General features: G+C 50.9%; 6 protein-coding genes across 6 annotated transcripts; 4 read left to right on the top strand and 2 right to left on the bottom strand.

The window, feature by feature from the left end:
* Positions 1–3,132: 3,132 nt before the first annotated feature.
* On the top strand, positions 3,133–7,372 carry CAOG_06311 (hypothetical protein; the record flags this gene model as incomplete). The annotated part of the gene is made up of 3 exons (XM_004345010.1): positions 3,133–5,821; positions 5,893–6,258; positions 6,327–7,372. The coding sequence occupies 3 exons, from the start codon at positions 3,133–3,135 to the stop codon at positions 7,370–7,372; spliced, it is 4,101 nt and encodes a 1,366-aa protein (XP_004345060.1).
* Positions 7,373–8,571: 1,199 nt separating this feature from the next.
* CAOG_08971 (hypothetical protein) lies at positions 8,572–14,513 on the top strand (the record flags this gene model as incomplete). The annotated part of the gene is made up of 33 exons (XM_011272347.1): positions 8,572–8,886; positions 8,998–9,374; positions 9,442–9,531; positions 9,620–9,688; positions 9,757–9,831; positions 9,923–10,006; positions 10,088–10,171; positions 10,268–10,351; positions 10,436–10,519; positions 10,600–10,683; positions 10,777–10,863; positions 10,982–11,065; positions 11,147–11,230; positions 11,314–11,397; positions 11,483–11,566; positions 11,642–11,725; positions 11,792–11,872; positions 11,964–12,047; positions 12,132–12,215; positions 12,296–12,379; positions 12,452–12,535; positions 12,637–12,717; positions 12,807–12,875; positions 12,956–13,027; positions 13,128–13,208; positions 13,284–13,364; positions 13,451–13,534; positions 13,642–13,725; positions 13,808–13,891; positions 13,976–14,059; positions 14,142–14,225; positions 14,316–14,399; positions 14,486–14,513. The coding sequence occupies 33 exons, from the start codon at positions 8,572–8,574 to the stop codon at positions 14,511–14,513; spliced, it is 3,186 nt and encodes a 1,061-aa protein (XP_011270649.1).
* A 587-nt stretch (positions 14,514–15,100) lies between these two features.
* On the top strand, positions 15,101–17,245 carry CAOG_06310 (NTRK3 protein; the record flags this gene model as incomplete). The annotated part of the gene is made up of 4 exons (XM_004345009.1): positions 15,101–16,421; positions 16,502–16,761; positions 16,847–16,922; positions 16,995–17,245. The coding sequence occupies 4 exons, from the start codon at positions 15,101–15,103 to the stop codon at positions 17,243–17,245; spliced, it is 1,908 nt and encodes a 635-aa protein (XP_004345059.1).
* Positions 17,246–17,668: 423 nt separating this feature from the next.
* On the top strand, positions 17,669–19,500 carry CAOG_06309 (hypothetical protein). The gene is made up of 5 exons (XM_004345008.2): positions 17,669–17,771; positions 18,587–18,707; positions 18,810–18,870; positions 18,981–19,124; positions 19,231–19,500. Exons 1-5 carry the CDS (start codon positions 17,725–17,727, stop codon positions 19,365–19,367), a joined length of 510 nt encoding a protein of 169 aa, XP_004345058.1. The 5' UTR covers positions 17,669–17,724; the 3' UTR covers positions 19,368–19,500.
* Positions 19,501–19,513: 13 nt separating this feature from the next.
* On the bottom strand, positions 19,514–21,172 carry CAOG_06308 (hypothetical protein). The gene is made up of 5 exons (XM_004345007.2): positions 20,994–21,172; positions 20,672–20,875; positions 20,289–20,454; positions 19,961–20,180; positions 19,514–19,879 (listed from the first exon to the last, which is right to left on the bottom strand). The coding sequence occupies exons 1-5, from the start codon at positions 21,150–21,152 to the stop codon at positions 19,603–19,605; spliced, it is 1,026 nt and encodes a 341-aa protein (XP_004345057.2). The 5' UTR covers positions 21,153–21,172; the 3' UTR covers positions 19,514–19,602.
* A 31-nt stretch (positions 21,173–21,203) lies between these two features.
* Positions 21,204–22,437, bottom strand: CAOG_06307 (GTPase). The gene is made up of 4 exons (XM_004345006.2): positions 22,269–22,437; positions 21,975–22,062; positions 21,705–21,872; positions 21,204–21,585 (listed from the first exon to the last, which is right to left on the bottom strand). The coding sequence occupies exons 1-4, from the start codon at positions 22,359–22,361 to the stop codon at positions 21,323–21,325; spliced, it is 612 nt and encodes a 203-aa protein (XP_004345056.1). The 5' UTR covers positions 22,362–22,437; the 3' UTR covers positions 21,204–21,322.
* Positions 22,438–23,417: the final 980 nt, after the last annotated feature.

Genomic DNA, 23,417 nt, shown 5'->3' with positions numbered 1-23,417 from the left:
GACAACGGGTGGGATCTCGGTTCGTTTTTCAGGTTAAGAATCCTTGTTCAAGAAAGAGGAGCAGGTTGGCGAGTTGAAACCACGATTCCTGGGCCGGCGCCGGGTTGGAAGCCCCGTGGGTGACATTAAGCAGTGTAACTCGACCGCCCGTAGCAAAGAGCGCAAAGCTGAAAACGATCCATAACGGCGTTTGTGTCGAGGGGGGACAAGGTCTTTTTCCACCCGGCCCCCGAAGCATGAGTTCAGGCATCTGGTTGATTGGCCAATGGGGGGGGGCATACTAGCTCCCCATAAATGGCGATTGGAGAAACAACAAGTTTGTTTGCTTGAGCTGATTGGCCAACAAGAATAGCGTTGCAAAGAGAAACGTAAAGGAAACGCGTCAGCAATTCAAAAACAAAAAAAGAAACGACCAACAACAGAACAAACAAAGAACAAAACAAAACAAATCACTCACGACTAATGAGCCGAATCACACCGACAGAGTCGCTGGTATCTTGAACGAGCAGAGACCAAGAGTCGAAAAGAGCGAAAAAGATCAGGGGCAACAACTCGCGACCTTGAAGATTGAATTTGACAGGGAATGCAAGAGTTTGACCTGCAGCAAGGGAATCCCGTCTCTCTTCGTCGATTTTATTGTCAAGCGACGATGCCCCCCCCCCCCTCTCTTGTTGAACTTGAGCTGCAATAGGTAGGTTGTTGCTGATCATACAGGTCCAGCTGCAGACCGTACCCGGGGTACATTCCCAACTTAACGTTGTCCAACGAGGTATTCCCATAATTGTGGAGGGTAATAACTCCTTGAATTTCGTTGCCTTCCAAAGCTGTGGCGGGGAAGCTGGCAGCAATGATCTGAAGAGGTGCCGGTGGGCCACAAACACCGTCCACCATGACGGAACCGACATAGCACGATGTGCAATTGGTCGAGTTGCATGAGAGGCAGAAGGCGGCGCAGCATGCATCTGGGCCCGCTCCATAGCAAGTGGCACACGCTGCATCACACTCTAAGAGGCCAAAATCGTGACAAAAAGTTAACATTTGACAAACAGGTCGAAACACAGCAACGTCATGCATGCCTTACGATACAAGCTGGTTAAGACTCGGTACGTGCTGGGAGGGGCAACCGCGCCAAACGAGTTCCCTGACAAATCCACTTGTGTAAGTGCAGACAGATTCTGGAACAACCCAGGAGGCAAGGTAGAAAGCAAGTTGTTCTGCAATTCCCTGTTGTCAAGACGCGAGAGTTAGGATTGTCCCCCCTTCGCGAAATGTTGATTCCTCAAAGACACGGCTAGCGTACAAACGTTGCAGAGAAGTAAGGCCAGCCAACATTCCGCGCGGAACCTGTGTGAGACCGGTAGCAGACAAATCGCTGAATAGCATTGCGCAAAGTGAGCGGCTCTCATTGGTGCAGGTCTCATCATCAAGACATCATCAACACGCGCAATGATCGTACAGTAATGTCAGCGCTGAAAGGCCTGTAAACGCTCTCGCGGACAGGTCGGAAATGCCGTTGTAGCGCAAGTCCCTGTGAAGTGGGCAAATATTGAGCTGCAATCGGTCCAAAGCTTGGCAAGGAGGCAACGATCGCTTACAGGACTTGCAAGGCCTCAAGGCCGGAGAAAGCATTGGCAGGGATGACCGAAATTTGGTTCCCATACAAGCCGCTTTTTAGATTGACAAAAACACATAAAAAAAAGCGTTCAAACCAGTGCAAGTCAGTTGCCTTTCCATAAAACATGCCAGATCAAATCTCAGGCTTACAGCACAGTCAGCGAAGAAAGATCACGGAATGCAGCGGGTCGAATAAACCGAATGAACGTGTTATCAATCCACCTGTCCACCAGGATGATCGAGTTGAGCTGCAATCAACTCAACAACGTTTCGATGCTTTCTTTTTCTTTTGTTAACAAAAAATTACATGTTTTTCACCGTGGTTGGAATATTGGAGGGAATGGTGATGAGTGCGTCGTTGCAATTTTTGACCTCGATAACGGGCGATCCGACGCACGTGCAGAAAGTGCATGCGGCTTGCTCTTGCCCAGAGGAGACCCGGGCGACGACCAGCAGGCTCAACAGCCACCAAACGGGTGACCGCGTGGCTCGCCTCATGTTTGTGGTTGAATGAACAAGCACACCTTTTAAAAAAAAATGCAAAAAAGAGAAAGAAAAAAAAAACAAGATCAAGCAAACGATCAAAGCCATGAGGCAATCCGCTCTGCATCAGCACGCGCCAGTCACAGGATTTCACGTACAGACAAGGCAACAGAGTGTGGCTCGAAAAGAATACCCAAAAGCGACCAGAGATCCAAGCGAGGACAAGAAAAAAAAAAGAAGAAAAGTAAAGGACTGAGCTGAATTTCAAATGTGGAACGGTTTTTTCAAAACGATAAGATAATGACGAGCGTTGTCGCTCCACGAGCAGCAGCACACAAGGCACTTGCATGCGTGTGTGGTCGTCTCAAGGCGGAACGGAGCGCGAGCGGCGAGCGATTGAGAGTCAGAAGAAGCGGCAGAGGAACACAAACCAAAAAATAAAAAATTAAAAAAAATAAACCAACAAAAAATTTATTCAAAAAAAAAAACACTTGACATTTGGTGCACTCGTTCCACGAGTGTGCTTGTAGGCACTCATCTTCTTCGAGGTGGAATCAGAAAAAGAAGACGAAAGGAGATGAAAGAAGACGAAAGCAGACGGAAGAAGACGAAAGCAGACAAAAGACGACGAAAGAAAGAATGGCGAAAAGCAAAAAAAAAAAAAAAAAAAAAAAACCCACAAAAAAAAACCCACCCCAAACACTCGGAAAAAAAAAACCAATCGTGATAAGACCACAAAACACTTGCACTCTTCCCACTCATGCGTGTGCACGCACGCACTCATCTTCCTCTGAATCCTAATCAGTACAAGAACACGAAGACGAAAGAAGACAGAAGAGCGGAAACGAAACAGGCCAAACAACGCTTAACGCTTGGCGTTTTTTTTTTTGTTTTTTTTGCTTTTTTTGTTTTTTTTGCTTTTTTTTTTTTTGTTTTTTTTGTCCTTGTGTCAATAAACCAACAAATTCCTTCTGTTGCACTCTTTCCATTGCCATGCGTTTGTTTACTCGCACTCATCATCATCATCTGCCTCGAATGCCGAGACACGACCGACTGCCGCTGCAGCTGTTTGGCTTGCTGCTGATCTGCGCTGCCATGTTTGTGGCGAGCATTGCTGAAGCCAGCAGCAGCAGCAGCAGCACCATCCCTCGCCTGCATTGCCGCGGCGTGGGCAACTCGGACGTTGGCTTTTGGCTTGTGTTCCGCAACGACGGCGGCTCGTCGTTCTACTACATGGACTCGAACCGTGTGGGCTCCGAGCGCGGCCTGGTGCTGCCCCCTCAGCTGCTCGTGCACGCGCAGTCGCCGCTCGTCCTCACGCTGCAGAACATTATTGACGCGCGCAGCAATGCTTCCCGCTCGACCAGCCACGTCGTCTTTGCCAACGAGCATGACATGCACTCTGCGCGCAACTTTGATCCGAGCTCGGACGTGTTTGAGTCGCACGCACCGCCGCTCGACCGGGTTGGCGCTGACATTGGCTCAAGCCCCCGCACGTCCAAGCCCTTCCTGAGCGGCCTTCTCGCTGTTGAACACCACCCCCAGGAAATGGAAACCGCGGCGGAGGACGCCAACGGATTTCTGCTGACAACAACCATTCCACGCCTTGTTCCCATCGACCCTCGCACAAGCACGCTGCCTCGCAGTGTCCCCAACTCGGTGTGGTTTGACGTCCAAGACACGGCTCAAGGCGCAATCCTGTGCCTCTCGCTGAACGCGTCAGCAGGTGTGCAAGCCATTGTTGACGCACTGTTGACCACCAATCCGTTCGTGTCTGCGCTTGAGCTCTCAGAGGGCGTGCCGGCGGCAATGCAAGCGTTTGCGCGTCCCAACTGGCTGCCGCCCTCCACGGCTGCAGGCAGCGTCCATCTGCGTGGTGCTGCCGACTCGTTCGCACGTTGTCTCGCTGCATCTGGCACGTTTGCTGAGCTTGCTGCCAACTGTTTGCGCACTGTTGAGGTGCCTGGCGTGTTTGGCGTGCGCGACACCGGCTCGTCCCCACGCTTTGCTCGCGGCTGGTGGTTGCTCGCCAAGAACCGAGGCTTCCCGCAAGGGCTGATGTGGGCGCCAGCATGGAGCCGCACCTCCCTGTCGCCTTCAATTGAGCCGACATTGCTCAGTCGGTGGCAAACCGGCGGCGCTGTCACGGCGTTGATTGGCATCCTCGGTGGCACTGAGGCAGAGCTTGTCTGCATTGGCGACCTGTTCTTTGTGAATGACACGGCCTTGAGCGGAAGTGCGCTGTGCACCTCCATGCTGTCTGCACACTCCATCTCTCTGAACGAGCTTGTGGTTGCCGAAATGGTCCCTGCCACGCTGGCTAAAAACGCTGATTCTGATTCCAGTTTTCAAACAAGGCGCGGCCGCCCCGGTCAATCATCCCGTCAACTGCCCGCGCGACCACGCCAGCAGGAACAGTATTTTGACACGACGCAACACCCTCAAGCTCGGGACGACCGGACCCGTTCAGCTTCGCGTATCCAACAACGACTGCTGTCAAATAGCCGAGAAGCGCGCAGAAGACCGCAGCGGGTTTTGGCCGAGCAACGCATGGATGAATCTGAAGACCACCCTCAGCCTGACGATGACTTTAATCCTTCTCCAACACCGTACATTCCCCCGCAACACCCTCAAGCTCGGGGCGCCCGGACCCGTTCAGCTTCGCGTATCCAGCAACAACAACTCAACCCCGAATCTGGCCAAAAGCGCACTTTTTCAGCCAGAGAAGGCGACACTGAGCCACATGACGATGAGATTGTTAATTCTCAAGCAATGCCCAGCACAAAACGCAACCTTCGTTCGAATTCTCCCTCGCAACCGTACATTCCCTCGCAAACCAATGGCGTGCCTGTGTCCGAGCCGCAATCCATCTTTAGCTGTGGTTTGCTGTGGAGCTATTCTGCAAACAAGGACGTCTGGAAAACGGCTACTGTGACCTTTCCCACGTTGCCGGATCAGTTATCCCCCTGCGCTCATCTTGAAGTGTGGTTGGACCGTTTCCAGTCATCATCCAAAGAGCTCGTGAAAACGACGGTTTTCCGCCCAACGAAATCCAGCGGCAGCGAGTGGGAGGAATTCACGCGTCCAGCCGGCCCGGTGGACGATGTTGTCCCTCAACTGAGTAAAGCCCGCTACTCAATGGATGCGAACGTCGGGCAATTGGAGATTAACATGCCAAACGAAGACTCGGTGTTGAGCAACAGTCTGTTCGCGGCTGATGTCAAGTTTGTCTGGGACCATTCTGACATTCCGTATTGCCAAGGGCTTGAACAGTCGCTCTTACAGCCGGATGCTCGGCACAACGAGGTGCTTAACAACTGGGAGCTGTCCATGTGGCGTAAGCTGTTCTCGCGTGGTCGACTCCCATCGTTGCATCAGCGTCGCTTCGACCCTGAGGATAATGGCGACGAGTATTGCTTCATTGGACCGTGCTTGTTTGCATTGTACGCAAACGGCGAACGTGTTGGGTGGCCTGTTGGTTCGAAGGATGTCTCGCCCGTTACACACGAGGTGGCCATGAAATTCGCGCTGAGAGGCATCCAAGGGTCAATGATCATGCTCAATGCCACCTGCCACGCGCTTGAATGGTGCTTCGGTGCGCTTGACAAGCTGACATTCATTGCGGCCATGAGATTAAATGGGGCCGAGGACGACCAAACTGACGATGAAGTCTTAGGCGGTGATGCAGGCATGGCATTGAGCGAAGACGCCTCTAGCCACGATAGTAAGTGATGATCTGCTATTGGCGCTTGATTTTGGAAGCATTTTGCATTTGCTGACAAGCCATTGGAACAGGAAAATCCTTGAATTCCGCGGTTAACGATTGCAAGCATCATCTCGCTGGCGGGATAGAGTCGCCTTTTCTTCTGTCTCTCACTACGCCTACGACGGGATATCCCGGCTTGAAAAAGATCTGCGCCGAGTTCGCACCCGGCAAGCCGTACAAGATCTACGCAAAACACAACAAAAAAAGGGCTCAGGTTGCCACATTCACTGCACAACCAACCCATGCTCCTGCCACGCCACGGTTTTTCTACCTTTCGTATTTTGATTCTGATCCGAAAGCAAAAATACCGAGAGTCGTGGCGTATTCTGTTGAAATTCAGAAGACGACGCATCAAAGCCTTGCACGTCCTCAGACCCCATTCATGTATAATTTGGGTAAGTTCCAAGCGTAAACTCGTTCTAAGGTCACGAAGACGTCTCGCCTTGCTCACGTGTGTCAACAGAATTGTGTTCACCAGCTCGACTCCCTAATGTGGGAATAGTGCCAGCGCAGCAGATGTGTGCTTCGGCTTCGAGCTTGGCTGACAAGGACTACAGAAAAGTTGGCAAATCCTGGAACAAAGGCCATCTGTTCCCGAACGCAATCGCTGCGCTTGTGGACCCCACGCAGTATACTCCCCTCAACATGTCGTACGCGGCTGCGTTTTCCACTTTTGCGTACATCAACGTTGTCCCCATGGCCGCAGAGCTCAATCAACGTGATTGGAGCTACGCCGAAACGGCCTTCCGCGAGGTTGTTCTCGCCAAGAGCAAAGGCAAACAACAAGTCTTTTTTCTGACTGGCGCGCTTGGCACACCCTCCCAGGAAACACTAGCGACTGGAATTCCTGTTCCGACCGGCCCGTTTTTTACTGCCATGTGCATTCCAGGGGTTGGAAGCGGCGCCGCTTATGCTCACTACAACGGGAAAGCGGGTGAATCGCAGGCTTCTCAGGCTTCCCAGCCTTCCCGGCCTTCCCGGCCTTCCCGGCGGCAACCCCAGGCCCCTAAGACTCTGTACTCGGCAGTCGAGTTCATGAGTTTGGGAGCACTCGAGAATGAGCTAAACCTACCACAAAACGCCTTGTTTGGACAACACTGCAACCCCGATCTCACATCCGAGCTGATAGCTGCTTTCGCCCCAGCCAAGCATAACAACATTGGAAACACTGGCACCTTCAATCCTGATTTGCACCATCGGGACAAGCAAGCTTACGGAAATCGAAAAGAAACAGATCGCTGCACTCTTGATAGCGAGTGCCAGATTCCGATGGAATGCATCGGTAACACATGCAAATGTGTTGACTGCGACAGAATCCAACCGATTTACAAGCGGGGCGCTACTCAGCAGGAGATAGCGGACGCGACTGCAACTGCGAAACTCCTGTGTTTAGGGCAAGGTATAGGTCCAACCTACCTTGCAGATGTAAAGAATTACTTCGGATCACGAACGTTGGCGGACTGTCAGCGTACTTGCAAATGGAATACCAACACCGACAAGTGTTGGTAAGTCCGTTTCGGCCACGCTGGCAATTGGACAACTTGCTCGTCGGGCTGCGATCTCCAGTGTTTTTTTTGTGCACCTGTTTTCCCTTCATCTCAATAAAGCGACCTCACAACGCGACGACTTGTAACCTCGAAATTTGAGCCTTTCGGTTTGGGCAACGCATTTTAGTGTTGCTTGGAAAATTCCGTGATATCAAAGGAGCCACAGACTTTCGTTGGTACTAGATCTAGCTTTGCACTGTTGCTGCTTCCTTATTCGAGAGTAGATCGACGTTGTGATGCTCGATAGCTGCAATAGCCCTGACAGAGGAATTTCAGGAAAAACGCTGATTGTGCTTTTCACGAGCGGTGATGAGATCAACACGCAAACAAAGTCGCTCGGAATGTGCGGAAGACCTTGTTCGATGCGAATTCCTCATTCTTGTTGTATGAATCTGTGGCAGACATGATGCTATCGTATCGAGCGGCTGGCGCTGAAACGACTCACATCAAATATTGTGGAGTTTCTCCCTCAAATGACTCACCCAAGGCTTCCATCTCAGCAGACTGACACCAGATGCCGTTTTTCGCACATCAATACACTGTATGGTGCTTGGCAGGGTCAGAGGGCGATACAGTGGAATTCGGGGCACCTGCTCGAAATCATCTGCCCGTTGTGCCTGCAGTCCGCGGCGCGCTAGAGATCCGCTGTGCTTGTTTGATTTCGATCCAACTTACTAAGATTTTGTATTGTAGAGTGAAAGTGCCTCGGTTCGGTCGAACAACAGGCCATTTTTTGGGTGCCTAACTCCGGCAGTTTCGTCGGAGCGCCCTCGACCGTGTCGGTCTTCTTTCACCGCTTCTTTTTGAAGCACGATTTGCCATTTGGCTTGTCGGGGAGCGCGGCGCGGAAGCCGTCCCCGAATGGACGAGATTCTTCAACCGGAGTTAGACACCCGTTTTCGATTTGCGAGTTGTCGCAATGCTGCGCCAGCCAAATCGAAGTCGGCTCAGGAAGGCTCTGCCAGCCCCCCTCTGTGGCAAGTTACTCAAATGAGGACAACTACATGAAATTTGTGAGAACAGGGCAATGGCGTCCAGAGGACAGGCGTGAGATCGAAACGTTAGGCACCCTTCACATTAAATGGATTTGTCCTGATATTCAGTCGGTTTTGATTTTTTTTTCTCCACCGTTTTTTTTTTTTTTCTTTTTTTTTTTCCCAAATGGTTAAGAAGGCGCCCTCGGCTGCTCCCGCTCCGACTCCTACTCCTGTGCGCGCTGCAAGAGCCACCAGGCCAAAGACCAGCAGTCGCCTCAGTAGCACCGACGCAGCGGAGGACGATCGTGTGGTCGCGCCAATGGAGGTCGATCCACCCAAACCCAAGCGAGCTGCTGCCCGTGCTGCTACTGCTGCTGCTGCCACTGCTGCTACACCAGCAGTACAAGTGGCTAGTACTACTATTGCTGCTCCGCGAGGCAAGGCCAGCAAGGCAGCCGCACCTGTCCCTGCCACTTCAATCTCAGAGCCGCTGAGCAAGGTGCCGCCTGCCCAAGAGTTGTGAGACGTAATGCCAGTCCACTAACTCGTCACTGACATCTTGTTTGCTTCGTTTGTGATTCCTACTGTTTGATTTTTCACATAACGCCAGACCGCTCAGAAGAAGGCCACTGCACCAACCAACCAAGGATCTCAGACTGTGAGCTACCATCTTCGTGCTCGCAAACCCATTCAGGTTGCAATTGCGCGTACTGGCAAGACGAGCTCAGCTTCCAGTAGTGGCGTCCCCACAACCATCCGCAGCAAGCGTCGGGCTGCTGAACTGGCCGGGGAGAACACCTCAACAGCCAAGAAGAACAAGAAGAAGGCTCGTCAAACGGATGCTGACGATGCTGACGACGGCGACTACGAGGACTGCGAGGACGACACTGCTGGCGAGGACGACGACAACCAGGACAGCAAGAAGCTCAGCAGGGAGGAAGCGATTGGTGAAGCTCTCCTGCAAAACACCACACTGACTACGCTCGAGTATGTACTTGTCGGCTTCTGCTAACTCCATGTTTGTTTGATGCCTTGACTCACCGTATGGCATCAGCTTGGGCGAGTGTGTGATTGACTTCAAGAATGCTAGAATGCAGCCGATTGCGGCAGCGTTAGTGCAGAACAAAACGCTGACGACACTCCGGTATGCAACGCCGGATCCATTTGCCGATGCCATGGTAATGGCAGCTGTACAAAGCCCACTCGCTCACTACTTTGCTTTATGATAACAGGACTCAAAATTACATTGACGCAGTAATGTCCGATGCACTGACGCAAAGCACCACACTGACTGAACTCTCGTAAGTTGTTGTTGCACCATTTGCCCGTGTTGCTTATGTGAGGTAATTGGCTCACCGTGTGACGACAGGGGTTACCTCGATGCCAATGGAGCGCGATCGATGGCAAAGGCACTGACGCAGAACGCCACGTTGACCACGCTCCAGTACGCACCACTTCGCATTTTGATTGCATTCGAGTTTACCATTGCAAACGCTCCATTTGTTTCGATGGCGTCGCTCATTGTGTGGTAACAGTTTACACTCGGGTAAATTCGACTCGGCAGAATCAAACCCGATTGCCGCCATCCTGAAGCAAAACTCGACACTGACCACGCTCGTGTATGCTTCTTCCCTCTCATGCTGACCACTTCCGTGTCTGATTGCGAACATCAATCTAACCATGTCTGTCTGTTGGGTCAGGTTGTATGGTCCTCAGATTGGAGACTTTGGAGCTCAAGCGATTGGAGAAGCGCTGAAACCAAACACCACTTTGACTGCACTCCGGTACGGATTCCACTCTCTTCCTCTTCTGCTAGTTGCTTGTTCGCTGATAAGTTGAATCGAATATTGAATTATTGATTCTCATGTCATGGTCACCAGCTTGATCTGCAACGACATTGGCAGCGCTGGAACGCAAGCGATTGGAGAGGCACTCAAGAGCAACTCGGCATTGACTACGCTTGTGTCAGTGCCACTCTCGTGTTAATTCATTGCTTAACATCATTATTGGAGTTGTTGTGGTATGTGTTGCTCACTTCATTGTAATAGTTTGGATAACAACAAGATTGGCGAAGCTGGCGGACTTGCGATCGCTGATGTTCTGGTGTGCAACAAGACGCTGACCACGCTTTCGTACGTTCTGCCGGATGGATGTTGTGACTCTGGGTTCCACTGCTGCGTTGTTATGCCATCGCTGACATCAATTGCCACAGGCTGTATTGGTGTTCGATTGGAGATGCTGGAGTTGAAGCGATTGTTCACGCGCTCGAGCAGAACACGACGTTGTCCTCCCTCAAGTATGATCCTCCCTTCTCATTTTGACTGAATCCATGTCTTTGTAACTGCACCTGCTGTTTCATTTGCCCTGTCGCTCACTGCACTGCTCGCAGTTTGAACAACAATATCATTCTCGGTTGTGGCACGCAGGCGGCGCTACCACGGATGCTTCAAGTGAACACGACGCTGACTGAACTTGAGTACGTGACAGCTCCTACCTTTATCCCCCCACCCCAAACAAAAAGCAGAAAGATGAAGAGAACGAAAATCGAGGCAATCACGGCTGCCTAATACCGCATGCTCACACGTTGATTATAGTCTGGGCGACAATAGATTGAACAGCGTTGGATTCCAAGCAATTGCAGAAGCGCTCGCGCAAAACACTTCTCTCACGACACTCTCGTACGAGCTCCTCGCTTTGTGTTGATGAATGCCGTGCTTTGTTGTGGTATTCGATGGTATGGCTCACCGCTTTGGGAGTAGACTTATGGGAAACGCAATGGAAGTAGCCGGAGCGCAGGCGATTGCTACAGCACTCAAGAGCAACACCACACTGACCACACTCAAGTATGTTTGCAATCTGTCATGCCGGTTCGACGCTATCACTGCTAATGATCATGGTGCTTTGGAATTCTCACAATCGGATACAGTCTGGATCACAGTCGATTTGGTGATGCCGGTGCGCAGGCCATTGCGGATGCTCTTCGGCAGAACAAGACGCTTACGACTCTGCAGTATGTTTTTCTGCCGCACATTGGTCCATTTCTGTCTGCAAAGGCCAAATATTAACCTTGCTTGTATTGCGTGTCACGTGTCAAGTCTCAAGCACTGCAGGATTGGCACCGCTGGACTCCAAGCGATCAGTGGAGCACTCGCGCAGAACAACACGCTGACCACGCTCAAGTATGTTTGGGAATGCTGTTGTTGAGAGCGAGGCTATATTCTGGTGATACATTTTCTTCACACTTGAAAACACAGTCTTTCATGGAACCCGATTGACGATGCTGGTGCCAACAGCATTGCCGAAATGCTGAAGTCGAACACAAGTTTGATCACTCTCGAGTACGTTCTATGCTCCTGTTGTTGTGGAACTGGTTGTTGCTGCATTTACTCACGATCAGCCAACAGTCTGAGTTGGAGCCCGCTTTGTTTTAAAGTGCACTTGATTGCGGAAGCACTCAAACAGAACACCACGCTTACGACACTCGAGTAAGGGTTTCCACCATCTCTCTCGCTCCTGTCGCTCATACACAATTGCTGTTCCTTGATCCTTCTATTACTCACGGCTTTGCGCATTCAGTTTATCTCGCAATAATATTGGCGCTGTTGGAGCGCAGATCATTTCCGAGGCTCTGAAGCAGAACAGGACTCTGACGACGCTGTGGTACGTGCCTTGCTCGTTGCTCAATGTCACACCTGAAGGCGGACGTCCTACTTGGTGGTATTCTTACATAACACGTGGTTGCAGTCTGAATGAAAATCACATTGGCACTGCTGGTGTGAAACCTATTGCCGAGGCGCTCAAAGTGAACACCGCGCTGACCACGCTCGAGTATGTTCAATCTTCCCCGGTGATTGGTGCCGTGTTTGTCATGCCTCACTGTAGTCACTTTACTTGTTATGTGGGAGCAGGTTGGAGGATTGTTCCATCGGTGATTCTGAAGCGCAGGCAATTGCACCTGGCCTTGTGCAGAACACGACTCTAACCTCGCTCAAGTATGTAACAAGTCGCATGCCGATCTGCCTCGATGCTTGATTCACTGAAACTGACACTATTTCTGGGATTAGACTAGGGAACAACGTGCTTGGCGATGCTGGAGCGCACGCGATTGCTGAGGTCCTGAAGCAAAATTCCAAGCTCACCTGCCTCAAGTAAGGTCATCTTTCATTGTCGGTTCATACTCCGAAGGTGATACCAAGTGCTGATTGATGATTTATGGTTTGTTGTTTTCTTCACTGTGATGGCATCACAGGGTGACGGCTCGCTTTGTTGACTCAGGAGTGCAAATGATCGCAGCCGCACTCAAACAGAACACTGCGCTGACCACGCTCGAGTAGGTTGCACTCCCTCGTGTTGATCCATGTCTCACTTGTGCGCATAAAATGATTCTTTCTGATGCGATTACTCACGGCGTGATTCTAGATTGCGAGGTTGGAACAACTACAACCCTGAATTCGAGCGTGAAATGTCAGAACCATTGATCACAGAGCGGTATGTTGTCCTGCAGTTGACATTCACTCTGAAGTGGCCAACGCTTCCTGCTCACATAACTTGTCATCGTATGGTAACAGTCTACTATTGCGGTTGCGTAATCCGAGTGATTTTGGGCTTTCATACGCCTTTATGCAGGTTTCCAGGCTTTAGTATGTTCCTTCACCCTTCTCCTGTCGTTCCCCCTTCGATGACGACGACGCATGTGATGCTTCTTTCGATGGATATAAGTCACTCAGTTTATGCGGACAGCTTGCGTGAGAACATTGTTGACTCTGCTGGAGTGCAAGTGATTCAAGAGGTTCTGAGTTTGACCAAACCAAGCAAGCTTGAGTAGGTTTTCGGACTCGGTTGGTGTTGTGACTTTCATTGCAACTCACATTGATTGTTGTTCACGACACTGTTTAGGATTCCCTTTGGCGTTGACTCCTTTGGAGCGCAAGTCATTGCAACATCGCTCAAGCAGAACTCTTGGATGACAGAGCTCGAGTATGTTTGCTTCTCTCGCTGATTTGCTTTGTTCGGGGGGGGAGGCGGTGGAAACGTTGCTGCAAGTGCTCACCGCGTGACAACAGTTTGAGTTGCCATCCGATTGGTGCGATTGGAGCCCAAGCGATTGCAGAGGCGCTGACGCAGAACGCCAAGCTCACTATACTCAAGTATGTTGTCTTTCCATCGCGCTTGCTGAATGTTGTCGTTCTCGGCGTCGTCAACTAATCGCTGCTCGACCATGTCGGGGGTTTGTTCAATCACGACACGATTTTAGTCTGAGTTCCACTCTGCTCGGAGATGCAGGAGCGGAAGCGATTTCCAAGGCACTCAGGGTAAACACGACACTGACCACGCTAAAGTACGACTTGGCTATTTCTGCCCTTGCCTTGTTGCGCCCTTGCCTTGTTGCGCTGCACTGATGATACTCACACTTTGAGCAGCCTGCGCGAGTGTTGGATTGGCAGTGCAGGAGCGCAGGCGCTGGCGGAGGAATTGAAGCAAAACGTGGGATTGACGTCGCTCGAGTACGTTTCCGTTCGCTTGCTACCTTGCGTGCTGAGCATGTCGTTTGATGAGCAACGATACTTACACTTACCTTTTGAGAGCAGCCTGTCCCGCAATTCTATCGGCGATAGTGGTGCAAATGCGATGGCGGCAGTGATTTCGCAGAACACAACACTGACGACTCTCGAGTATGTTCCTCTCGCTTTTCTGCTGTTTCGTGTCGCACTGGTCATTAAACAAGCTGCATGTTACTCACTGCATTGTACACAGTCTCGGGATGAATCATATTGGCGATGCTGGCGCCGAAAGGTTGGCAGAAGCGCTCCTGCGAAACACCACGCTCAAAGTACTCGAGTATGTGACCATTATTTTGCAGATTGAGATCAACAATGAATGTGTGTACGTCCTGGTCTGCAGTGCTTTTGCTCACTCCTATGCAAACAGTTTGTGGTATAACGAAATCGGGGAAGCCGGAGAGCTTGCGTTGGACAACGCACTCGACCAGAATTCTGCACTTGACTGGCTCAAGTATGGTCCCTTTATCTGATGCTGATTCTGTCGTGTTTGTGTGTGGTACTTACTGTTTGACGGTATGGCTTTCTCACTTCAAACAGCTTGAACGAGAATCAACCGCCGAATTAACCAAAGAACGCTCGCTTCCTTTTCTCTGGTGGTGTGTTGCTGTGTTTTCTTCTGATGATGACTTTTGCTCACTTCGAGGTAGCAGATTGTGTTTGAGTTCGGGTAGTTTTGTAGACGTAGCTTGGTAGTTTGTTTGTTTGTTTGTTTTTTTGTTTTTCTTTCGTTTGTTTGTTTGGTTGTGTGTGTGTGTGTGTGTGTTTTTACCTTGCATGGCTTGACAAATACATGTACTTCGTTGAGTGTCAACCTTTCCATCATGGAACCGTGCAAGCATGAATTAAGGCGCTGTGATCAACCTGTGGATTACCCCGAAGCGTGAACCAAAGCCGGAATGGTTCCCAGTTTGAGCTTGTACAGTACTGTAGAGCTAAACCTGAAGAACTCAAATGAGTGCCACCATCCTTCGAACGAACAGGTAGTTTTGCAAACGCTTCCAGAACGCCGATTTGTTGTTTCGCGGCTTGGTTGACAGGTTGTAACGCGAATTGTGCTACTTGCTAAGGCGGATCTTCCAGCCAATGCTGCGGCTGAATTGCCTCACTTGCAATAGTGGAAATCTCTGCCTAACTTGCTATGCCGGTTATGACATGGTGAGCGGCTACTGCCAGCCTTCCGCGGCCATGATTGCCAGAGCTTCGGCTTCTTCCGCCTCGGTCGCCTCTGCCGCATCAGCCTCTTCTGCTACAATTGCTTCTGCTGCATCTGCTTCCTCTGCTACAATTGCTTCTGCTGCATCTGGACGCTGTGCTTCGAGCTGTTCCTCGGGACTTTTCAGGCAGAATTCAACTTGGACGTGTGTGGCGGAATGTGATGGGAGCCTCTTTGCAGATTCTTCAAGCGGATCATGCGTTGTGTCATGTCTGTCGCCGACGTACGCAAATTCTCTTGCTACTCCGCCATCGTGCTCGGCGAGCTGCACTGGTGGACGTTTCAAAGATGATAGCACTCGACAATGTGTTGCGAATTGCCCAGCCAACTCTTGGGCCGATCCCTCAACTAGCAGCTGTGCAGCAACCTGCTCCGCCGGGTTTGCGCACAATGCCACCTGGTCTTGCGTCAACACTTGCACTGTCGGCTATGCCGACAACTCGACTCGGTCATGCGTGACTCGTTGCCCAAGCGGCACTTTTGCTTTGAAGCCATCTCATTCTTGCGTTGCTGCGTGCCCATCTGGCTACAAAGCCTCCAACTCCACCAGCTCATGCGATGATGGCTCTTCTGGCGCTCAAGGCAATGGTGGCAGTAGCCCTGTTGCCGCAGCAGCTGGCGCCGCAGCAGCAGGAGTCGTTGTTCTGATTGCGATCGTGGTCGCGGTTGTACTTTTGCGTCGAAGGAAGCAAACCCACGGCAACCACAAGATGGAAAGCACTTCCGCTACTATCGAAATGACCAACCCGAACTTTGCTTCGAGCCACGATCCAGTCTACGATGTTGCTGGTCAAACCAAGCAAAAGAGCGCTTACCCTGCCTCGGCTGACTACGCACTGCCGCTCAAACCAAACCCCAGCGATCCCGAGTATGCCGCGGTCGGAGGATTGCCGTATTCCACGCCGTCAACTGAATACAGCCTTGCAGTGGTCTCAACATCTGCAATGCTGTCATCGCAGATAGCCACTGGCGAGCGCAAGCTGCTCGGACGAGGCGCCTTTGGAGAAGTGTTTTCCGCGAACGTGTCCATTGCCCTCATTGCTCCCCAGCATCGCCACCTGTTTGCCCCAGGCGCGCAGACGGTCGATGTCGCAGTCAAGACTCTGCAATTGGATGCCAACGTTCGAGCGGAGCAAGACTTTGTGCACGAGGCCGAGCTCTTGCGCAGGCTGAATCACACCAACATTGTCAATGTCCTCGCGGTGCTCCCAGCCGGACGAGGTCAGCCGCAAATGCTCGTTCTGGAGTATGTGCCGTATGGTAAGTTCTTGACATACAGTCGTAGTTCCAACTGGTGAAGCGGATTTTCATTGGTATTCACTTTCATGAAAACTCTACAGGTGATCTCCGCAACCTACTTCGGAAATCGGCAAAGAGCGGTGTCGTCTGGTCGCCAGACGAGTATGTGCATGTGGCCACCGGTGTTGCCGAAGGCATGGCGTACTTGGAGCAATCGCGTGTGCTTCATCGTGATTTGGCAGCACGGAATATCCTTGTTGGCGAGCATCTGGTCGCCAAGATTGCCGACTTTGGCTTATCCAGGGAGCTGAACGACAAGGACTATTACAAGTTGCAGTCGAAGCAGAAGCTGCCGATTCGCGTAAGTCGATTAATTGCCGAGGACGCTTTGGGTCGATGGTTTGTCGTTTCTTGTAGCCTTGTATTTACACTCGGGTGCATAATAGTGGATGGCGCCCGAAACACTCAACTATCGCAAGTTCTCGAGCCAATCGGATGTATTTTCGTATGGCGTTGTGCTTTGTAAGTTGGATTTGCACTTGTCGAGCAAAGGTTGAATTCCGCGACGTTGCTCACGCTTGCGTTTTGAATCAGGGGAGCTCTTTACAATGGGCCAAGCACCCTGGGCGAATGTCGAACGCGAGCAGTACCTTGTGGGTCTGGAGCGCGGCGATCGTTTGCCGCAACCTCGGGACTGTCCTGCGCATCTCTACTCGCTGATGTTGACGACCTGGGAATGGGAACCCTGCACGCCCTTCGTTTGCCGACTGCGTGCTTTTGCTTCAGCAGAGCCGTTCGCCACGCGGCACAGGTCGCGATTTGGGGGCTTTGGTGCATTGATTTGACGGTGCATTGATTTGTCGGTGCATTGATTTGTCGGTGAAGGTTTGTTGTAACAGTTGGTGTTGCTCGATGGGTGGAATCATGTTACTTGAAACTCAAGCAGACCCCGCCCCGGCTCAACTGGTGCTCAATAGGCACAACAACAATCACACCTCGAGTCATCTCGTTGTTACCGGCTCTCCATCCAGCGACTGTTCTTGCTTAACGGCAGATCGCCCACAAATCGGTTTGTGGACCAATGGATCAGCCAGGCTGCAGTTGCGCGTTCCCCCCCCCCCATTATTTGCCAATTTCCTTCCAGCCAGGTTGTTCAACAAGTGACTCGTGTAGCACGTTGAAGTGCCCCGATGACTTTCTATGGTTCTCCCCATTCCTCTACATTCGATACTTCGATACGGTGGATGCCCAAATATGGTCTGTTTTGACTTCGTCACTCTTTTTTTATTTTTTTTATTTTCAACCCCAAAACACACTAACAACAATGGGCAAGTTCTGTCCTAACTGCGGCAAGGCTGCCGACTCTGGAAAGTGAGTGCTGCGGCAATTTTCGGTTTTTGGCTTTGCTTTGACATTCGCTTTCACCCGCTTCAGGCGAGCAAGAATGAAGGAAGGCAAACAACAAAGAAACCAAAAGAAACCAAAAAAAAAAAAAAAAAAAAAAAAGCCATTATTCTGGTTGATCTATGGGGGCTGCTGCGGTTTGTGGAAATGCCGCCCAGCGCTGTGCCAGTGCCATGGAGACGCATGGAGACGCGTGTTTCGCTGCTGCGCCTGCGCACTCGAAGCACGCGCGTGGAAGGCGAGTTTGGAGCGCAAACGAGGAACAAAGGAACAAGCACAGTTTCAAAATGGAATGAACACACTTTTTTGTTATGGTTTTTGAAAAAAAAAAAAAAAAAACAGCGCCCACCGCTGCTCGAACTGTGTGTCACCCTCTCCACTTCTTGTGCTTTGTTGCTTCGCCTTGATCAACGGTGGTGGGCAAGGGGGGCACAGCGCGTCGTGCTCCTTGACGCATTGCCCTGCGCGCAACCTCAACTCAGGGCACAGCGCGTCGTGCTCCTTGACGCATTGCCCTGCGCGCAACCTCAACTCAAGCGAAAACACGGCAAAGAACAACAACTAGGGGTTTTGGTTTTGATTTTTATTTTCTTTTTTTTTTCTTTTTTTTCTTTTTTTTTTTTTTTTTTTTTTTTGTTTTTTCAACTGTTCTTTACTTTTTGAATTCAACCGAAAGTCGAAAACTTTATTGAATCCATGATTTTGTGATTGAATGAAAAAAAAAAAAACTTACACTCAAATGTTGCTGATTTTGTTGTTGCTTTTGTTTCTGGTGAAAATAGGTTCTGCGGCGAGTGCGGTGCTGCCATCGATGGAGGCGCTGCTTCCCCTAGCGGCTCGTCTGCTCAAGCGGTCGCCAAAGTTAGCGTGACCACCGAGGCCAAGGTCGAGGGCGGTGATGATGTATGTAGAGCAGCAACGAGGGTTGTGGCATTTGTGTGTGTGTGAGTGTGTGTGCAAGGTTTTCTCATCTGACTCTTGCTGCTCGCTTTGTCGACTTTGTAGATCATTTGGGAAGGCGAGACCTGGCCCAAGGGCTGCCTCTCGCCCATGTGCTGCTCTGCTAGTCAGTGAAATCAGTTGATGCCATGCGATTGCTTGTGTTTGGCAGCTATGTGCCCACGAATTGTTCAACTGACTTTCGTCGCCTATTTTTTTTTTTTTTTGAACCAACAGCCCACTGGAAGATCTCCCGCAAGCGCATCGATATCACCCGTGGCTGCTGCGGCTCCACCATGGACACCACTGACTTCCGTCGTGTCACTGACATGAACTTTAGCCGCAGCATTCTCCAGATGTGCCTGAACCGCGGCACCATTAGTAAGCTCACTCGAAAAACCACTTCTCTCGCCGAAAACCCCAGCCACCCACTCTTCTGTGAAACACACATCTGACTGTTTCGTGTGACTTTTTTGCGTTCAAACAGCCATCTTCAGCTCAGACGCCACCGACCCCGAGTTGAAGCTGACCACCTGGCGCATGAAGGCCCTTTACCCCAAGCTCCGTGACGCCTGGGGCAAGGCTCGCATTGCCACTTCTGTCGATGTGCCCGACCACCATTAATAAATAAAAAGAAAAAAAAAAAGGCCGAGCTACCTTGGCTTTTGCTCGTTCGTTTTTGAATATCCCGTTTTTTTCGTTTTGTCTTGAAGCCTGTTATGCCCACCCTTCTTTCCACCATTAATTAACATTTTGCTGGAAAACGCGAGTGTTCAAGTCTGGGTGATGCTTTTTTTTTTTCTTTTTTTTTTTTTTTTTTTTTTTTTGGTGAACATCAAACAAGAATTCAGAACCAGGGCTAGATGCCTGGATCGGAAGGCTCTCGACTGGATGACACAACAGCAGATTGTTGTGACTGGTGCTGGCCTTGGCTTTGTCGCTGTCGCAACCAGCCGACCGTATCGGAAAAGGCGGTCGAAGGCTTGGCTGCTGGGGCGTCGCCCAATCGAGACGAGCTCGATGCGAATGAGCTGGAATTGCCAAGTCTCGCACGTGTGCCCGTTGTCAGCCCTTTCGCCTGCTCGCGTGCACTTGCAAAGGTGCCTGTACTGTCCCACTGCGGATTTGCGCGACCTCTGCATTTGTGTTTTGTTCAAGGCAACGAGGTAAGTCAAACCATTCAACAAAAACCCTTAGCAACTCTGCTGACCCCATACCTTCGACGCTCAATGAACTTGACCACGGCAATGGCCACGATGAGAACAACTGTTGCAATGCCAACTATGAGTTGCATCCGGGAAAGGTCTCTTCGCCGGGAGAGAGTCGGTGACTTTGGTGGCGCGGCGCTTTTCGGAAGCACAAAGTCTCCGGCACCTTGTTGGTCGAGTGCAGCTGGTGTGCAGTCTAGATGTTGGCAGTACGCATTGACTTGATTTGCTGTTGGGGTGAAGCAACAAACAACACGATCAGATCAGAAACCAGAGTTGTCTGCCTCGCTCTGCTGGCCGCAAATACAAGACCCAAAAAAGCGCTTGCAAAACATACTCAATGCAGATCCAGAAAGCTCAGAGGATAGACAGCTCCGGAAGAGCGATCCGCACTTAAAGTGGAGATGGTGGATGCTCGAGTTGCTGCAATCTGGTTTCTGGCCAATGGACTGTGTGTAGCAACCGAGCACGTCGCAGAAATCCGCCAGGCATACTGGTTGTGACTAGTTTGTCGAATCCATTCACACAACCAATTGCGTGAGCGTTATTGCGACGCAACGACAACGCCCAAAAGTTCCCAATTCCGATAGTTGGAACATTTTCCAGCTGTTCCGCCCCATCATCTTCTCTTGGTTTTGGACAGCTCAGACGAGCTCCTTTGTAGCTTTTTTGCTCAATTTGTTTGCATTTTGCTCAGAATCGACTGTTTGGCAGCTTCACCTGAATTTCGAGGTCGCGGTGGCGATGGTCAAAGTGGTCGTCCAGGTGCTCGGCAGTGTCAAAGCCCTTGCCGCAAACCAGGCATTGATGCTTTGAGAAGGACGTCATGCGACGTTTGTGCTGCGAGACAAAGTGCACATCGCGCAGAGGGTGCAGCGGGCAGCTTGGCGGCCAGTCGAACAAGTCAGTCCTGCTGCCAACAAGCTGAAATTTTCAGCGAGACAGGGGGGGGAGGTATCAAAGTGAGTCATAAGAACGTTCTCTGCAATGTTGATTTTGGAGCAAGCCGAGGCGGGGGGGGGGAATGGAATGGAAACGTAACTCGTTCTAGGGAAGCGCGAGCGAGGCGCGATCCGTCATGCGAACACGGCTTGGCGGCAGTCAGCGATGCAAGACTGAGCAGAGTTGCTGGTATGAGTAACAAGAGGCAACATCTGCGAATGCTGGCGGTGGTGGATGGGGTTGGACGCCCCGTCATCATCTTCGCAGTCGGATTCGCAGAGAGAGAGGACTGGCATCAGTCCATTCATAGATCCAGTCATGGCAATACATTGGAATCAACAAGGATGAACAGAGAAATGAAAAGCGCAAAACGAGCATGAAGAACACAATGGATTGGAAACAACATTCAAGAGGCAACAAAGAGGAGAATCAAGAAATGTCGCGTCGCTTTGGTGGGCGGTGCTTGGAATTGCGCACTAGTGTCTGAGCAAGCCACTCCATGGCCGGTCGTATTCCCTCGCCAGTAACGGCAGAAACGGGCTCGACCTTGCACGCACGAGGACCAATTCGGCGAGCGCTCTGGTTGAACACTTCCTTCACCTGCACTACACTCAGACACCCGTCTCTATCCTGCTTGTTTGCGAGCACTAGAATGGGCACGTTTTCCAGATTGGAGTCGCCCACGAGTTGATCTGTGGCGAGTCACACACGGGAGGCAAGTTAGAGAGAGAGTACAAATGCAGATGTCTTCTCCCCCTGTCGGACCGCTTTTTTCGTATCGCTAGTTCAAAACCAGGCTGGCGACACATACCAAAAGCCTCCTGTGATTGCCGTATCCGATCGGGATCACTTGAATCCACAACATAAACGACGCCGTGAGCCTCTTCGTAGTACTTGTTCCACAACGACTGCAGTGACGTTTGTCCTCCCAGGTCCCAGAAGATGATTCGATTCTTGTCTGCTATATCCACCTTGGCGACTTGTTTTTTTGTTTGCGGGTTGACATTCATTTTGGCAGTGGGTGAGAGTGAGACGAATCTGCACGTTCGTTTTCTCGCTTTTCGCTTGTTTTGCTTTTTACCATTGAGACCAACAGTGGTTGTAATCTTGTTCATGGGGATGCCTGCGTATCCAGGATTGTACAATTGCTTTGTCCGCTCGAGCAGCGTCTGTCACACAACGTAGCAATGACCACGTCCGCAGCACAAAAGCATTGAGCCTTTTCGTTCTGCGCTCACTCTGACCGACTCACTCGCTGAGCACAGTTCCTCGCGTCATTCAATCCAAGATGCTCCAAGCATCCTATTCCAGTCAAATGGGACGTGTGCCGGGGTGGGGGTGGGGGAAGGAGCGTCTCACAACGTCGTCCGCTTACTGTTTTGCCTGCGTTGTCGAGCCCCAGGATGAGCACGTAGTACTCGTCCTTCTGGAGCATGTACTTGACAAGCCCAGATAATAGTGCGTACATTTGCGTGGATGACAAGTGGAGACGCAACGGACGAAGAGAGGGGGAAACGGTGGATTGGTGACGAGTGCAACAGCAAGGACGAAGAGTGAGCAGTGGATTGGATTAGGACGGGTGATGATGTGGGGATTTTTGTTGTTCGTCTCATCAGATTGCAGATTGGGTGGGGTCTGTGCTTTGGATGGTACTTTGGTACTGATTGGAAACAGCTGAAAGTTTGGAGCTGTCAAAAAAACGACTCGTTCTTTCTTTTCCCCCCCCCCTGCCAGTCAAATCACCCCAAATTTCTCTTGTAATGATACTTTGTTTGTGCATCATCTACATCATCTACATCATCTACATCAATGTCTCAATCCATTTCGATGAGGGTGCATTGCTTCACTCTTTTTTTTTTTTTCTCTCTCTGTTTTTTTTTTTTTTTGTAAGTTTCTTCTCTCTTGCCTCATTGCTTTTTGGTCGCACTGCCTCTGAGACCCACCAACTACGAGCAGTGTCAATGGCACTCCATGTGGCTTCGGAAGCAAACTGAAGAGACGGGGCACGTCGGAACTGGGAGGCACGGGGAAGCGAGCGAAGGGAAGTGGGGGAAACAGGCTGTTCAACGTGGACCTCGCCGTGCTGTTGCTTGGTGCCCCCTTCTCATCCTCGCTGCGAACTGCGACACAACCGCGCTCTCTTCTCTGGCAGCAATGCAAGCAAGACGAGAGGTCTCTTGTGGAGCGGGAGACAGTCAGTCAGAGGAGAACAGAAGAATCCCAATGGCCGACACACACACACGAGGACCCATCAGCGCGTTTTCGTCCCCTCGTTGATTGCCTTTGCGCTCCTGACCATCCCCGGAATGGAGAATGGGATGGTATCCAAGTGTGCATTTTGCCATCATCATCATCAGTCATCATCACCATCGTCGTTGTCGGGATTCGGAAGCAGAGAGAAAGACCAAACATCATAATAATAGAACGAAAAAAAGCCTTTTTTTTTTTTTTTTTTTTTTTTTGATTCCGTTTTGGCATCGGTGCTGTTTTCTGCCCTTGCAGTTTGCGTTTTGCTGCAGTGTGA

This window comes from Capsaspora owczarzaki, assembly GCF_000151315.2.
Source record: "Capsaspora owczarzaki ATCC 30864 unplaced genomic scaffold supercont2.11, whole genome shotgun sequence".
NCBI classification, from domain to species: Eukaryota; class Filasterea; order Ministeriida; family Capsasporidae; genus Capsaspora; species Capsaspora owczarzaki.
The sequence above is the reverse complement of the archived record's forward strand: the minus strand, read 5'-3'. Positions and strand labels throughout refer to the sequence as shown.